The following is a 16,482-nucleotide window of genomic DNA, read 5'->3' on the forward strand; positions in this document are numbered from 1 at the left end:
TGAGCTACTAAATGGATAATACTGAATAACAACATTCACCATAACTCTAAATGCTAGAATTTTCTGCTTTGGATCTATTTAGGCTCTTGAAATTATTATTGATCGAGCAATTTACTGAGAATAAACCATTCCCAGGCTGGTTTTGTTTTATTTTTATTTTTTTTAAGGAGGTAATACAAATGAATGTAAATATACCATGCTCGCCAGGCTCAGGAAATGTGATTTGAATGTACATATGACAAGAGCATCCATTAATAAATAAATAATGAAATTGAAGAATAATGGTCAGCATATAGTAGGTATTCAGTGAATATTTGGTGAATAAATTCAGGCATAATCTAATTTGCTCATCACTAATAGAAACTACTTAATATGCTTTCATTTTGTTAAAATATGTTTGGTGACAGGCAATACATTCAAATAGGTGAAAATTTTAAGAGGTAATACATTCAAATAGGTGACAATTTAAAAAGTAAAAAGTCTTCTTCCCAGCCTGTTTCCTAATTTCTTGAGTTTATTTCCAGAGATGCTTTATGCCTATACAAGCAAACATACATGCCCTCCTTCCAAAAATGGCAGTGTTGATTCCCACGGCCTCCTGGTGGAAGGAAGCTGGCCCATGCAGAGTGCTGGCCCACACGGAGTGCTGGCCTGTGTGGAGTATGCGCAGGACTGCTGCCCCATGCAGGAGTGCTGGCCCACTAAGATGACGCAACAAAAAGAGATATGAGGAGAAATAATAAGAGATGCAGAAGATCAGGAAGCTGAGGTGGTGCAAGAGAATGATCACCTCTCTCGCACTCCAAAAGGTCCCAGGATCAGTTCCTGGAGCTGCCTAATGAGAATAGAAGCAGACACAAAAGAACACACAGTGAATGGACACAGAGAGGAGACAATGGAGGGAGGGGGGAGAAATAAATAAATAAATCTTAAAAAAAAAAAAAGTAGTAAGGAGACCTGTAGACAAATGAGGTAGCTTTGAATAGGATGGTAGCAGAAGGGTTGGTAAGAGGGCTGGATTCTGAATTTATTTTTAAGATAAAGGATTTCCTGACAGATTGAATGTGGGATGAGAGGAAGAGAGAAACAAAGAGTGGGAGAGTTAGAAGGGCGGGAGTTAAGGATGATCTCAGAATTTTTGGCGTGGATTTGCCATCAACTGAGATGGCAAAGGACATGGTGGAGCAAAGAGATCAAGAGTTCCGTTTAGAACATGTTGAGACGTGCAAGTGGAGATGTCAGGTTAGCAGCTGGATTGAATAGTCTGGAGTATGGGAGAGAAGCCTGGAGGTAGAAATTTGGGAGTTGTTTGCATATTCCTGTTATTTAAAGTTGTAAGACTGGGAGAAATCATCAAAGGAAGTAATGTGGTGTAGACAGAAGACAAGAATACCAAGGTCTGAATCCCTGGAGCATTCCAGTATGAGAAAGCGGGGAATATACCTCCTGCAAAGGTCCATTCGGGTAGGAGGAATACCTGGAAGCCAAGTAAAAAAAGTGTTTAAAAGAGAAAGGAGTGATCGTTGGTTTCAAACGATGCTTGTTGGCCAAGGAAGATATTTTCCCCTATTCTGGACTTTGGTTCTCATTTTTATTCCCCTTTTAATTTAATTTCTCCAAGAGATAATCTAGAATAGTGGTTAAGAACATTAATCATGAAGCCACAATCCCTGGATTTCAGTGACAGCTTGCTACTTACTAGCTAGCCAAGTGACACTGGGAGCCCTTTCAGGTTGGCTCCTGTGCCCTTTTGACATAACCTCATAAATAATTACCAGCTTTCTTGCTCCTGGCACAAGATGTCACAGGCTCAATTTATAAATCTGTCGTGAGACCTGGAACCAGCCATTTTTCTATAGCAGGTGCTAGGGTTCTCATTGTCACTGTATTGTCTGTTAAACCAGGCCTTTTTTATGGAGTCAGGAAATAGGCATTTTGTTAAAGTGAAAATGCTTGTGTTCATACTGATAGTTCTATTTCAAATTTCAAGATCTTTTCTTTGATTTTATACTGAAAAATTTTATAATAACACATTTATTTTATCATATTTATGTATATATACTATTCTCAAAGGAATAATTTTATCATTAATAAGACTACTGAATAATATTCAAGATTTCTTTGTCTAAGAATATATTGGACTAATGATATGCAGTCACTTAAAATAAATTTTTTCTCTCTGGTTATATCACCAATTTGACATATAAAATTTATTTATTTTATTTTGTTTTACATATTCAGATAATTGTTCTTTGTTTTTATTTTATTTTTAAGTGTTTAAAATATTTACCTACTTTCTAAACTGAAACTGTGTACCAAAATGTATTCAGAGAAGACTTGCTTCCCTCCTTGTCCCCTCATTCCTAATCCCTTCCTACCTTCTGCATAAGTAACCATTGTTACAAGTTTTCCTTTTATCCTTCTACTTTTTTTATTTTTGTGATTGCTTTATTTTTGGAAGTGTAAGCAAATGTTTATATATGTTGTAGTGTAGATTTACCTAAAGTTCCACAGTGATTTCTTCATTTAGTGTCTAGGTACCATCTTTTGTATTTAATTTATCCTTTGAATGGGGAATTTTATCTAGACTTGATATTTACTCAGGAATAATGTAGGTGAATTCTTCTTGATTTACTGCCCATTACATGGAAATAAACTTAGCTGACAGCTGTTATGAGTAGTTCCTAGTCTCTTTTCAATTCTAAAGCAGCTAGCGGGAAGTGGTAGGTGATAAAGATATAGAGATTATAGTGGGGGCTGACATAGAAGGCATCTGGTCAATACACCTAAGGAGAGTATTGACTTAGAACACTTTCACTAAATTTTAAGGGTTTTAGGGTCACATCCAACCCACGGAAGAATACTCCTTGGATTTTGACCTTTCTTTCTAGAATGGGCAGATTTGCTATTATTTTTAATTACTTTGGTAGCTGAATCAGAGAAAGTTAAGATGATGATAATACCATACGGTTCTTCCAGGTGCTTAATAACCTGCTTACCACTTCTCCTGTGCCTGCAATAGACCTGTCTCATTTCCTCCAGTTAGAGGTTATTAGTAAGGGACCTCTAAAACCATTCACTTAACATTTTTTATTTAATTTGAAGTTTGAGGAATGATGTTGTGGCTATATTCTTACTATATTACAATTTCTTTCTTTCCAACAGTTTAATCTTAGGGGCTTCTAAAGAAGGAGGTAGGAAATATGTGCCATCATTCTACATTGCCTCCAAAGCCCCACTTCAAATTTTAATTTTTAAAAACTTGAAAGTTATAGCATCAACATCTGAGTTTGAATTCCAGTAATGCTACTAAATATTAGCTTGAATTTGGGTAAAATTTTCAACTCATTTATGAGTTGAAAATGTATGCTACATAGTTGGCATTCAATAAATGCTGGTTCCCACTTTCCTTTGTACATTCTCTTAGGCAAATCTTTAAAAATCATTTCTCTCTTTATAATGAGCAGTTAATATATGTGTATATAGTAAACATTCCAAATATTTAAAAAGATACAATAGAAACTATTCTCTCTTCTCCTGTTTCACCTGTTTCCTAGTCCCCTAGTTTATCTCCCTAGAGATAACTACTTACACTAGTCTCTTGTGTAAATTTGTGGAGATATTCTTTGCTTATTGAAGTATGTGGATTCATGCACACGTATTTACCAAATATACTTACATAAATAAAGGACATTTATGCATGTTCCCAATCTGTTATTGAAAACAATGCTGCAATAAATATCTTTGTATGCATTCATCTTTGTGCTCATATTTTATTATATCTCCAGAATAAATTACTAGAACTGGAATTTCTAATCCCAAGATGGTAAGATTTAAAAATAGATATCAACAAGCTGCCATATGTAAGGTTTGTATCAGTTTTCACACGAGTGTGCCTATTTCTACTCCTCCACCAAAAAATGCTACCAAATGCTAATTTTTTCCAATTTAATTATAAATAGTATTTCATTCTAGTCCTAATTTGTATTTCACTAACAATTAAGATTGACTGTCTTTTAATATGTTTAAAAACCATGGTCTCTGTAGTTTTTGTGAGCTATCTGTACATATCCTTTGCTTATTTTCCTACTGAGTGGAAATTAATGTACCCTTAAACAACCAATGGGTGAAAAAGGAAATTACTAGGGAAAATAGGAATCATCTTGTGTCAAATGAAAATGGAAATACAACATAGCAAAAGTTATAGGATTCAGTAAATGCAGTGCTGAGAGGGAAATTTATAGCTCTAAGGGCCTACGTTAAAAAAAGAAAGACTTCAAATCAGAGACCTAACCTTAAAACTAGAAGAATTAGAAAAAGAAGAGCAAACCAAACCCCTAAGCAAGGAGAAGGAAAGAAATAACAAAGGTTAGAGCAGAGATTAATGAAGTGGAAAACAAAAACACAATAAAGAGACTCAACAAAGCTAAAGTTCGTTTTTTGAAATGATCAGTAAAATTGACAAATCTTTAGCTAGATTTAAGAGAAAAAGAGGACACAAATAACTAAAATCAGAAATGAAATGAGGGATGTTATTACTGAATGCAGTGAAATAAAAAAGACTTTAATAGTATAATATGAACAACTGTATGCCAATAAATTAGATAACCTAGATGAAATGGACAAATTCCTAGAATCACAAACTATGTATACAGACTCAATAAAAAAGAACAGGTCTCAGCGGATCAATAACTAGGAAAGAGATTGAATCAGTTATCAAAAATCTCCAAACAAAGAAAAGTCCAGAACGAGATGGCGTCATAGAAAAATTTTACCAAACTTTTGAAGAATATTTTTAACACCAACCCTGCTCAAATTCTTCCAAGAATTGAAGAGAATAAAGATACTTTTGAATATAGATGCAAAAATTTTCAACAGAATAGTAGGAAACTGACTCCAACATAATATTAAAAGAATTAGGGAAGCAGATGTGGCTCAAGTAATTGGGCTCCTGTCTAACATTAGAAGGTCAAGTTTGAAGCCCAGGGCCTCCTGGTGAAGGCAAGCGGGCCCATGTGGCAAGGTGGCCAACGCAAAGCGCTGGCCAGTGTGGAGTGCTGTCCTGCACAGAGTACTGCCCCCATGCAGGAGTGCTGGCCCATGCGGAGAGCTGGCACAGCAAGATGACAACAAGAAGAGACACAGAGGGGGTTTCTTCTGGGGGCTTCCAGGACTTTTTGGGTTTGGGGGTTAGGACGCTGCTCTGGGGTGAGTCACAAACGACAGGACTGTTTCCTGTGGCCCACGTCCCAGGTCTGGGGGAGAGGAGCCAGTCTTGCAGTGAGAGGGGAGCACATGGGGTCCCGCGGTCTTCCCGGACTGTGGGGAAGGAGACCCTCGACGTCCCCAGCCGGCCCCGACATTTCAGGGAATCCGGCTCCAGCCTGCGGAGGTGCCCGGCGATCTCCTCCTCTCCGCTGGAAGCAGCAGGAGAGCTTTCAGAAAAAACGAGGGACCGAACTGATGATTGTGAAACATGGGGATTCAAAAGAAAGAACCTCAAAGTTAGCATCCTCCTAGAAGAGCTCAAGGCGAGAGGAAGGCTGAGTTTTATGCATCAGAAAACACCTTTCCAGAAAGTGAACTTGCCAAAGATGTGCCTAAGTCATGGGAAAGTAGAAGTAATCTTTCAGAATCTGAAACAGCCTTACTGGTTAGCCCAGTGGAACCTTCTTCAGCAAATCAAGATAGAAAATATTCTCCAGAGTTACCTAGTGAGACTACCACTTCTGCTTATCTGAAATTGGACAACACCGATCTACCACAGCAGGAGCTTCCGGTAAAATTCTTAGATGTGCCTCTTAGTGATTATCACGGTTCTCCCGTGAATCTCAGTGATGGGGTTAAAGCAGTAAGAGCGTCATGGTCAAGCACTGAGAGAGCCTCCACAGCCAGGAATCACCTCTCAGAAGTCCCCACTGGTGTAAGAAACTCCGAGACTCAGAAATCACAAATTTTAGACTGGAGAGTAAGCCCATTAGGTAAAATTCAAGTCAAGGAGAATCAGGACATCACATGGGACATCAAGGAAAAAGGACTGAACCTTGGAGTCGATGCATATGAGAGCAAAGGAAATACAGGTGTGATAGGAATGCAGGAGTGGACTTTGGGGAGCAGTGACTCTAAGAACTTCAGTACTGATGATTTGGTCACAGAGAAGAAATCTCAAGATGAAGGACCAAAGTTTAATGTGTTTGCTCCGAGTGAGACAACTTGTAATGAGTTTCTTTCTGTATCACAGTCAAATAATCAAAGTCTTGCCTCTCTGGCTGTAATATTTCTTCAGGAAGAGAAAGCAGAAGCCTTCAGTCATAGTCGAGTCACTGATGTAAAGACATTACTGGAGAGTAAGGAACAGACTTCTCTTGAGCGCAAATCTGGCCCGTCAGTCCCAGGTATTACACATTGGATGCCAGCAGTCATTAAATTTGACCCGACGTCATGCTTCTAAAAACTCCTTCACCAATCATGTTGATGTTGCTAACAGAAGGACCCAACCCAGCTCCATGGGGCTAGAATGGTTTCCAGAACTCTACCCTAGTTATCTGGGACTAGGGGTATTGCCAGGAAGACCTCATTACTGGAATGCAATGGCCCAGAAGCCTCAGCTCATCATTCGCCAGGGGTCAAGACTTTCACAAGTACCTTTGTTGGAAAGAAGATCAACGGATGTAAGGATTTTGGAACCCTCCGCCAGGCTTACAACTTACAAATTCTCTCTAATGAGGCTCCTGGGAGCTGTACAAAAAGGGTGGACCAGGTTCAACAGGACTCTAAAGAGGAACAGAGTTGGTGGCATCACGCTGCTCTTTACAGGATACTTCGCCCTCTGTTGTAACTGGAGTTTCAGGCATCTGAAGCTGCAACGCTGGCGCAAGTAATGTTGGCCTAGACACCACTTACGCACTTACGAAAGCTTTCGACCTTCAAGGAGAGTACGGTGGAGACGATCGCAGTACATAATTAATTTAAAATTGAACTTGGGGCAGTGAAAGGGAATGAAAATAATGAAATTATTGGAGTCTAAAAAAAAAAAAAAGAGACACAGAGGAGTGATCATAAGAGATGCAGCAGATCAGGGAGCTGAGGTGGTGCAAGATAATGATCACCTCTGTCCACTCCACATGGTCCCAGGGTCGATTCCTGGAGCTGCCTAATGAGAATACAGGCAGCACAGAAGAACACGCAGTAAACGGAGACAACAGAGGGAAGGTCAGGGGGAGGGTAGATAAATAAATCTTTAAAAAAAAAAGAATTATTCTCCATGATCAAGTGGGATTTATCCCTGTTATGCAAGGGTGGTTCAGCATAAGAAAATCAATTAATGTAATACACCCCATATACTGCATGATCCTTTCAATTATTGCATCAAAGGCATTTGACAGAATCTAGCACCACCTCTTGATGAAGCCACTTAGAAAACTAGGAATAGAGGGAAACTTTCTTAACAGGACATAGGGGATGAGGCAGTTTGATAGTATTTATGAATACCCTAGAGAAAGATTATGTTTGTAAATTGGTCTGTTCTGCTGGGTTGTAATACCCTTTGATTGTATTAAATTAGAAGGTTTTAAGTTTAGTTGATTAAATCAATTCAGGGCTTTTGATTTGACCACATCAGTAGGGCATGACTCTAATTGAGTCCTGCCTCCTTGGTGGGCCTGTATAAACGGACACTCAGGAAGACACATGGAAGAGGAGAAAGGTTGGTCATTTTGGTCCTGCCATGTGACAGAAAGGAGAAGGCTCAAACAGCTAAAGCCCTGGGAAAAGAGATGAGCCATTTGCCTGATAGTTTGCAGCCAAAGAGAACAGAGCACCTGAGCAGCAGAGAAGGCCTGAGAGACCAGGCAGAGATCGCCTGCCATCTTGCTTCACCACATGGCAACAGACTTTGGTGAGAAAGCAGTGTTGAGTTGGACTCATTAGGGCCTTGCAATGTAAGCTTTCACCCCACATAAATACCCTTTATAAAAACCACCGGATTTTTGGTACTTTGCATCAGCACCCCTTTGGCTGACTAATACAGGAGATATATGAAAAACCCACAGCTAACATCCTATATAATATGGAAGGACTGAAAGCTTTCCCTCTAAGATCCAGACCAAGACAGGGATGTCCACTGTCACCCTTTCATTCAACATTGAACTAGAATTTTTTTTGTGAGAGTAGGCAAGAGAAAGAAATACAAGGCATGTAGATTATAAAGGAAGAAGTGAAACTTTCCTTATTTCCAGATAATATGATCCTATCTACAGAAAATCCTGAAAAACCAAAAACCAATTTCCTAGAACTAAAAACTCAGTAAAATATCAACACCTCCTAATCAGTAGTGGTTTCTATACCCAAACAATGAATAATCAGAACAAGAAATCAAGAAAAAAATTCCATTCACAATATCCACTAGAAGATCAGGTATCCAGGAGTAAATCTAACCAAGCGTGTGTAGGATATGTACACAGAAAACTATAAAACATTGCTAACAGAAATCAAAGAGGACCTAAGTAAATGGAAGGACATTCCATGATCATGGATCGGAATGTTAAATGTTGTTAAGGTGTCCATCCTACCCAAAGCAATTTATAGATTCAGTGCAATCCCAATCAAAAGTAATTCCAACAGCCATCTTTGTGGAAATGGAAAGGCCTATTATCTAATTTATATGTAAGGGTAAGGGGCCCTGAATACCTAAAGCCATCTTGAAAAAGAAGAATGAAGTTGGTGTCCTTAAACTTGCTGATATTAAAACTTTTTATAAAGCCACAGTAATCGAAATAGCATGGTATTGGCAGAGGGGCAGACATAAGACTGATGGATCAAACCTTGAGCTTTGGAATCAACCCTTATATTTATGGCCAACTGATTTTTGATGGGATAGCGGGGAGACCATTCAATTGAGAAACATAGTCTCTTCAACATAAAATGGTTCTGGGAAAACTGCATCTCCATTAAAAAAAAAAGAGAGAACCCCCCCCTAGCTCATACCATCTATGAAAATCAACTTCAAAAACCTAAATATAAGAGGCAGAATTATCAAACTCCTAGAAGGAAATGTAGGAAAGCATCTGTAGGAAAGAACTTTGAATTAGGCAATGGTTTCTTAGACTTTACATCCAAAGCACAAGCAACAAAAGGAAAAATAGAAAAATGGGACCTCATCAAAATTAAAAAGTTTTGTGCATGGGGGACTTTATCATGAAAGTAAAATGATCATGAAAGTAAAATGACAGTCTACTTAATGGGAGAAAATATTTGGAAACTACATATTCAATAATGGTTTAATATCAAGAATATATAAAGAAATCCTTCAACTCAACAACAAAAAGGCAAACAATCCAATTAAATAATGGGCATGAGACTTGAATAGATATATGCAAAGAAGATCTACAAATGGCCAGAAAACACATGAAAAGATGCTCAACATTATTAGCCATCAGGGAAGTGCAAATCAAAACCATGAGATACTATGTCACAGCCATGAGAATGGCTGCTGTTTAAAAAATCAGAAAATAATAAATGTTAAAATACAGAGAAATGAATGCTTATTCATTGCTGGCAGCAATGCAAAATGGTACAGCCACTGGGGAAGACAGTTTGGAGTTACAGAACTACCATGCTAACTACCATTATGAACTATCGTATTACCTGGCAATCCCAGAAGAACTGAAAGTAGGGATTTGAACAGATATTTGCACATTGATTTTCATAGCAGCAATTGCCAAAAGATGGAAGCAACCCAAGTGTCCATCATCCGATGAATGGATAAATAAAATGTATATTAATACAATGGAATTTTATTAAGCTGTAGAAAGCAATGAATTCCTGATAAGTGCAATAACATGGATGAAACTTGAAGACCTCATGTTGAGTCAGATAAGCCAGACACTGAAGGATGAATATAGTGTTATCTCACTGATTTGAAACCGTTAGAATAGGCAAACTCATAGAGTAAGGAACTAGAATATATGTCACCAGGGGTTGGGGTAGGAATAAGCTGAGGCTTTAAAATACAGCTTTCCTGTTTGGAATGATGAAAATGTTTGACAGTGGATGGTGATGATGGTAGCACAGCATTGTGAATGTAGTTCACAGCACTGAAATATATGTCTGAATATGATTAAAAGGGGAAGTGTTAAGTTGTATATGTGGTAACAAAATTTTAAAAAATATATATCCATGGAACTACACTGCACAAACAACCCTAAAAGTTCATCACAGACTTTAGTTAATGGTCCAATTATTAAAATGTGTTATCATTCTAACAAATGTTCCATACCAATGCAAGGTGTGAGTGGGGGGGTAGTGTATGGGACTCTTGTATTTTATGCATGGTTGTTCTGTAAACCCACAACTTCTCTAATAAAGAAAAAATGTTTTCTAAAAAAATTTCTGGTATAGAATAGGCATGTGTTTATAAAAATCTGAAAAAAATCCAGTACAATTCTTTATGTCAAAAAAACATTCTATACTGGTAGCATCCTAACCTGCTATACTTCATGTCCATCACTTATCTATTCACCCAATCTCTGTTAAGTACCTGGCATTCCAGCAGCTTCCTCAGCTATTCTGGCTATAACTTTCAGCTCATCAGACCATTCACTATATTTTGCCTCATCTTCTCCCTATCCGTTAGTTCATAAGTTTGTTTTTGTCTTTCTTTCCTTGTCTAACCAGCTGAAATTAGTGAAAGATAACATCATTTCACTAACCAGCCAGTAACTTAACTCATCTTGCTGCTTTTGCTTTGTTGTTGCCTGTTTGGCAGAACTGCAGACCAGGATGGACTCATCTGCCCGCTTTCTCAGTAATCTGCCTGTGAAATGAGTGACACATCTGGACAGATTGGAGTCATAATAAATTCATGTTCACCAATCTTAACTAGACTATCTGTACTGCCCAGTCGCCCTAGTAGCTTAACAAACTTTTTTTTTCTATCGAATTTTTAAAATACATATTTTTATTTTTAAAGAAACTTTAGATTACATAAAAAGTTACATCAGAAATAGAGGGAATTCCCATATACCCCACCCCACCTTTTTCCCACACTAACAATATTTTTCATTAGTGTGGTACATTTGTTAAAATTGATGAACACTTTTATTTTATTTTTTATGAACACATTGAAGCATTATATTAGCCAGGCACCATAGTTTACATTCCAGTTTACACCTTTCCTCACACAATTTAACTGATTTTGACAAAATGTATAACAGCCTGTGTCCATCATTGTAATGTCATGCAGGACAATTCCAGTGTCCCAAAAATGCCCCCATGTTATATCTATTCTTCCCTCTCCTTCTCCTCAGAACCTCTGGTGGCCACTGCCTTTATATCAGCCATACATGTTCTTCCATTGCTAGAATAATTATGTCTACTTTAGTCCTTAGTTGCTTTCCACCCTATGTTTGTTCATTCCTCAATCTCGAGGATTTGGGGATGGTGATGTCCGATTGAGAGGGCTTAGATCCCGTGGGGCAGATGGATAGAACTGTTTGCTCATTTGCCCACTCTACAGAAATTATTTCAAATCTTTTCTACTCTCCTCAAACCTCTAAGGCCCCTCCTTACACTTAGCAGGTAACTTTATACGAAAAATTAAGAGCCATCAAATTGGAAACCCCTCAACTTTATAACTATTATATTATATACACCTTTCTAGATCTAGTCCTGATATGTCTTCCTCTCTACTTGTAGAAGAGGTGTATTTTTTTCCTACTTAAGGTCAATATCTCCATCTGTGCTCTGAATGTACTTTTCACCTTTCAGGAACTTTACTTTCTCTCTTCTGTCTCTTCAAAGGCTTTCTCTATGTTGGATCTACCCTTGGCATCTAACCATGTTCAAGTCTCTCCCATCTTAAAACACGTAAATAAACAATAGCCTCCCTAAAGCCCACCCCTTTTTCTCCTCTAACTGCCATGCTGTTGCCTCTTCTTCAAAGCTAAACTTCTAAGGGGCATTGTCTGCCCTTGCTAATTCCAATTTGCAAGCCTACTGCTCCTTGACTTTTTACCTTTATAAATTTAAAAATGTCTAATAGTAGAAAAGAAACAGGATAATGCTTCCTAATCACTAAAGCAGAAAATAAGAACAAAGGAAATTCAGTGAATCTAGCAAAGAGAAAACACATAAACTAACAAAACTCAGAAATAAGTCCACATATGTCAGTAATTGCAATGAATGTAGCAAGTTAAACCCAGTTTAAAAGATACTGAGGTGACCTACCTTCTTTCTAGTGCAGGGGTTCTTAACTAGGGGTCCATGAGCTTGAATTGAAATTCAAAAAAAACACTATTCTTGTGGGGACATGTTGGCGTGGGTGTGATTATATTTATTAAGTAATATGGAGTATAGCGTGGACTTAGTAAGGGGTTTCCACCTGACTGGTAAAGGGGTCTGAGAACAAAATAGGTTAAGAACCCTCCCCTAGTCTCTGTCAATGAAATCCAAGAATATGGTCTTTACCATGACACAAAAAAGACAAAATGTAAAAGAAAAGAGTGGAAATAAAAGGAAACACATAGCAGGAAAATTAAAATTATGAATAGCAATGTTAATAGAATTCAGGGTAATAATCATTACATTGGACAGAAGGGGACTGCACATAATTTTTAATGGTGCACTTTGATAGGATTTATGAACAGAATATCTTTAGAACTTAACTATGTGCTTCACTTCATGACCCAGTATACAAATCTGAATATATAACTGAAACAAAAGTCAAAGAAAATATAAAAGTTATCCTATGTATGATGGTTTATCATAAGATTCCGTGTCAGGGGTCCTCTGGGTTCAGTGATTCACTAGAAGAACTCACAGGACTCAGTATTTGTACTCACAGCTGAGATTTATTACAGTGAAAGGGAAAAATTAGTAAAAGAAAATGCTTATGGGGTAAGGCCCAGCAGAAAACCAGGCACACACTGCTTCCAGGAGTTCTCTCCCAGTAGAGTCACATAAGATGTGCTTGATTCCTCCAGGAATGAGTGGTAACAACACGTGTGAAGTGTTGTGTACCTGGGAAGCTCATTAGGCTCAGTGCCGTAGTTTTGTTTTGTTTTGTTTTGTTTTCAAGGAGGTACCTGGTATTGAACCAAGAACCTCATGCATGTGAAGCATGCACTCAACCGCTCAGCTCCACCCGCTCTACTGTAGGTTTTTACTGGAGACTGGTCATGTAGGTACCTTATACCTAGCAAGTACCAAAATTCCAGGCTCCCAGAAGAAAGTTAGGTGTTCAGCCTAAACCACATTTTTTTTTTCATGGACAGTTTAGGCACAATTCCAGTCTTATCATTTGGAAAGTTTTATATCTGTGTAGGGAACTGTTTACCAGTAAAGTTTCCATGTGTCAACCAGGAACCAAGTTGCACATAGGACTTTCTAAGGATATCATTCTCAAGCCTACTGTGTTTACTCTTTTCTACACAGATTCTATTAAACAATGCAATAATGACCAGCTAAATAGACTTCACACTCATTGTGGGTCATGAGTTGGAAAAACACATAGTATATCCCATTTTAAAAATAATAAAATCCCTCTGTTGACACTTTGGTCTCCTCAAACTTCTGACTTTTTTTCTCTTTCTTCCTTCACTTTAAAAATTCTCAGTGTATCCTATATTTTGTCTTTATGCACTGACCTCCAATTCAGTGTTTAATGTTTTTGAGAAATTAAATTTTTTTAAAAATACAGAAAAGTACAAAGAATAATGAAAGATCCATATTTCTATCATCTAGTACTAGTAGCTATTAAGATTGTTATATTTGTTTCCAGACTTCTTTTTATTTATGGATTAACATTCCCACTACCATGTTTTTCAAATTTGCACTAAAATGTTTAACATTGTGTTATGTTTCAATTCTTTGTCAATCTCTTGGGACAAAGATATTATCAATTTAAATTTACATGCTCTGATTTAAATTTACCTTCTCTGGGGTTTAACATGTTGAAAATGTTTATTCTTCATGTGTATTCATCACTAAAATTCTTATTAATAACTGTTGTCTATTTTTATATTGTCTGCTTTTTTTTTTTTTAATTTCTCTCCCCTTCCCCTACCCCCAGTTGTCTGCTGTGTCCGTTCGCTGTATGTTCTTCTGTGACTGCTTCTATCCTTATCAGCGGCAGTGGGAATCTGCGTTTCTTTTCGTTGCGTCATCTTGTTGTGTCAGCTCTCCATGTGTGCGGCGCCATTCTTGGACAGACTGCACTTTATTTCGCGCTGGGCGGCTCTCCTTATGGGGCGCACTCCTTGCGCATGGGGCTCCCCTATGTGGGGGACACCCCTGTGTGGCACAGCACTCCTTGCACGTATCAGCACTGCGCATGGGCCAGCTCCACACGAGTCAAGGAGGCCCGGGGTTTGAACCATTGACCTCCCATGTGGTAGGCGGATGCCCTATCCATTGGGCCAAGTCTGCTTCCCTTGTCTGTCTTCTTTACGCTATTCAGAGACACCCTTACCACCAGAGTATTTTTCAGACTTTTGACCTTGCTGATCTTTTGTGTAAAAAACAGTTCCTCGTTGTATTTATCTTAGTTGGTTGAACTTTTTTGTGTGTTCAAGAACCATTTTTATTTCCCTTTTTTTTCCTTTTTATTTTTCTGTGAACTATTATTGTAGAGACATCTATTTCTCCATTTTTGCCAGTGTTTGCCTCAGGTAATTTGGGTCACCTTCATTAAATGCATATACATTTATTATTGTTATTTTCTTCTTGGTATATTGCCCTGTTTATTAATATATGATGTCCTTGTCTCTAATAACAGCTTTACTTTTAAAGTCTGTTTTATCTGATATAAATATAGCTACCCCAGCTTTTTTTTTTTTTTTTTGGTTACTGCTTGTGTGGAATGTCTTTTTCTAGCTTTTCACCTTCAGGCTTTAACTTTCAGCCTTTCACTTTGTGTGTGTGTGTGTATGTCCTTGGGTCTAAGGTGAGTCTCTTGTCAATAGTGTTGGATGGCTCATATTTTCTTATCCATTCTGTCAGTCTGTTTTGACTGGGGAGTTTGAGCCATTAACATTCAATGTTCTTTTTCACCCATTTGACCTTTGGGATTTATCTGTCATATCTTATTTTCACCACTCTTTTATACTTATTTTCATCACTCTTTTTATGTTGTTACTTTTATTGATAAACTTCATTTCTAGACTCTGCCAAGCCTCTCTCTTCTGTCTTGTCTTTTCAGATTGTAGCACTCCCCTTTAGTATTTCCTGTAAAGCTGTTTCTTGGTTACAAACTCTCTCAGTTTCGGTTTAGCTGTGAATATGCTAAGCTTGTCCTCATTTTTGAAAGACAATCTTGCCAGATTTAAGATTCTTGGCTGGCAGTATTTCTTTCTGCTATTTTTCTATGTATGCGTTCAAGTTCTTTGTGCTCACCAGTGTCTTTTTTAAAATATATATTTATTTATACTCCCCTTCCCTCATTGTTTGCACTTGCTATCTGCTCTCGGTATCTGTTTGTTGTGTGCTCTGTGTCTACTTGTCTTCTTTTAGGAGGCATGAGGAACCAAACCCAGGACCTCCCATGTGGGAGGGAGGTGCCCAATCCCTTGAGCTACATCCACTTCCTGCTAGTTGTGTCTCTTGTTGCTCCATCTTGTTGCATCAGCTCAACATGCCAGCCCTTCACATCAGCTCGCTGTCTCTCTCATCTTCTTTAGGAGGCACCGGGAACCGAACCTAGGACCTCCCATGTGGGAGGTGGTCACCCAACTGATTGAGCTCCCACTGCTCTCCCCCCCTGTGTCTTCTTGATGTCGTTACTTTAGCCATCTCATTGAATTTATTAAGGAGATTTGCTTGAACATCTGTGGTTAGTTGTCCCAACTTCTTAATGTTGTCTGGAGGTTTATATTGTGCCTTTGACTGGGTCATACCTTCCTGTTTCTTGGTATGGGTTTTAATTTTTATTGATTTCTCATCATCTGATTTTCCTGATATATTTATTCTGGGTTTGGTTTCCCTCTTTAGTCTAGGGCTTTCTATTTGATTAGCTTTGTGCTACAGCCATATTTTGATACTTGCTTCAACCTATTTTTGAACATTATAGGGACTCATGTTTAGGCAGTCTGAATTTTTTCAGCTCATTTTCATCTCTTTCTTGCCCTTTCTCCCTTACTGGAGGTGGAGTGGTAGCTGAGGGTGAGGATGGTACTGTAAGCTGTGGAGGCTGAAGTTGCCCGTGTTGCCCCAGGAACCAATGAAGCTTCTTCCACCTTTTTCCCCTGCCAGGGTCAGGACAGAACCACAGCCATGTGCAGTAATCCAAGCCATGCAGGCCAAGACCATCTGTCATTGCCTAGAGAGACCGATGAAGCTCCATGCCCCTTCCCCACTGCTGTGAGGCAGGGACGAAGCCATACATGTGGGCAGTAAATTAAGTTTGTGGGGCAGAACTGGCCACAGTTGCCCAGATATACTGACAGAGCATTGGTCCTCCTCCTCCCCTGTCGGGGGCGGACATGGAGC

At 38.5% G+C, this 16,482-nt stretch overlaps 2 protein-coding genes across 4 annotated transcripts in view; both read left to right on the forward strand.

Annotated features, from left to right (window-relative positions):
• The window catches only part of MARK1 (microtubule affinity regulating kinase 1), a 152,371-nt gene that overhangs the window by 25,880 nt on the left and 110,009 nt on the right, over nucleotides 1–16,482 (forward strand). The window lies entirely within an intron of this gene.
• Nucleotides 1,165–7,930, forward strand: MTNAP1 (mitochondrial nucleoid associated protein 1). Its single transcript, XM_071207770.1, is given in 3 exon segments — nucleotides 1,165–1,242; nucleotides 5,510–6,382; nucleotides 6,384–7,930. Coding segments are annotated over 3 exon segments (1,449 nt in total). The 3' UTR covers nucleotides 6,882–7,930.

This window comes from Dasypus novemcinctus, chromosome 13, assembly GCF_030445035.2.
Source record: "Dasypus novemcinctus isolate mDasNov1 chromosome 13, mDasNov1.1.hap2, whole genome shotgun sequence".
NCBI classification, from domain to species: Eukaryota; Metazoa; Chordata; class Mammalia; order Cingulata; family Dasypodidae; genus Dasypus; species Dasypus novemcinctus.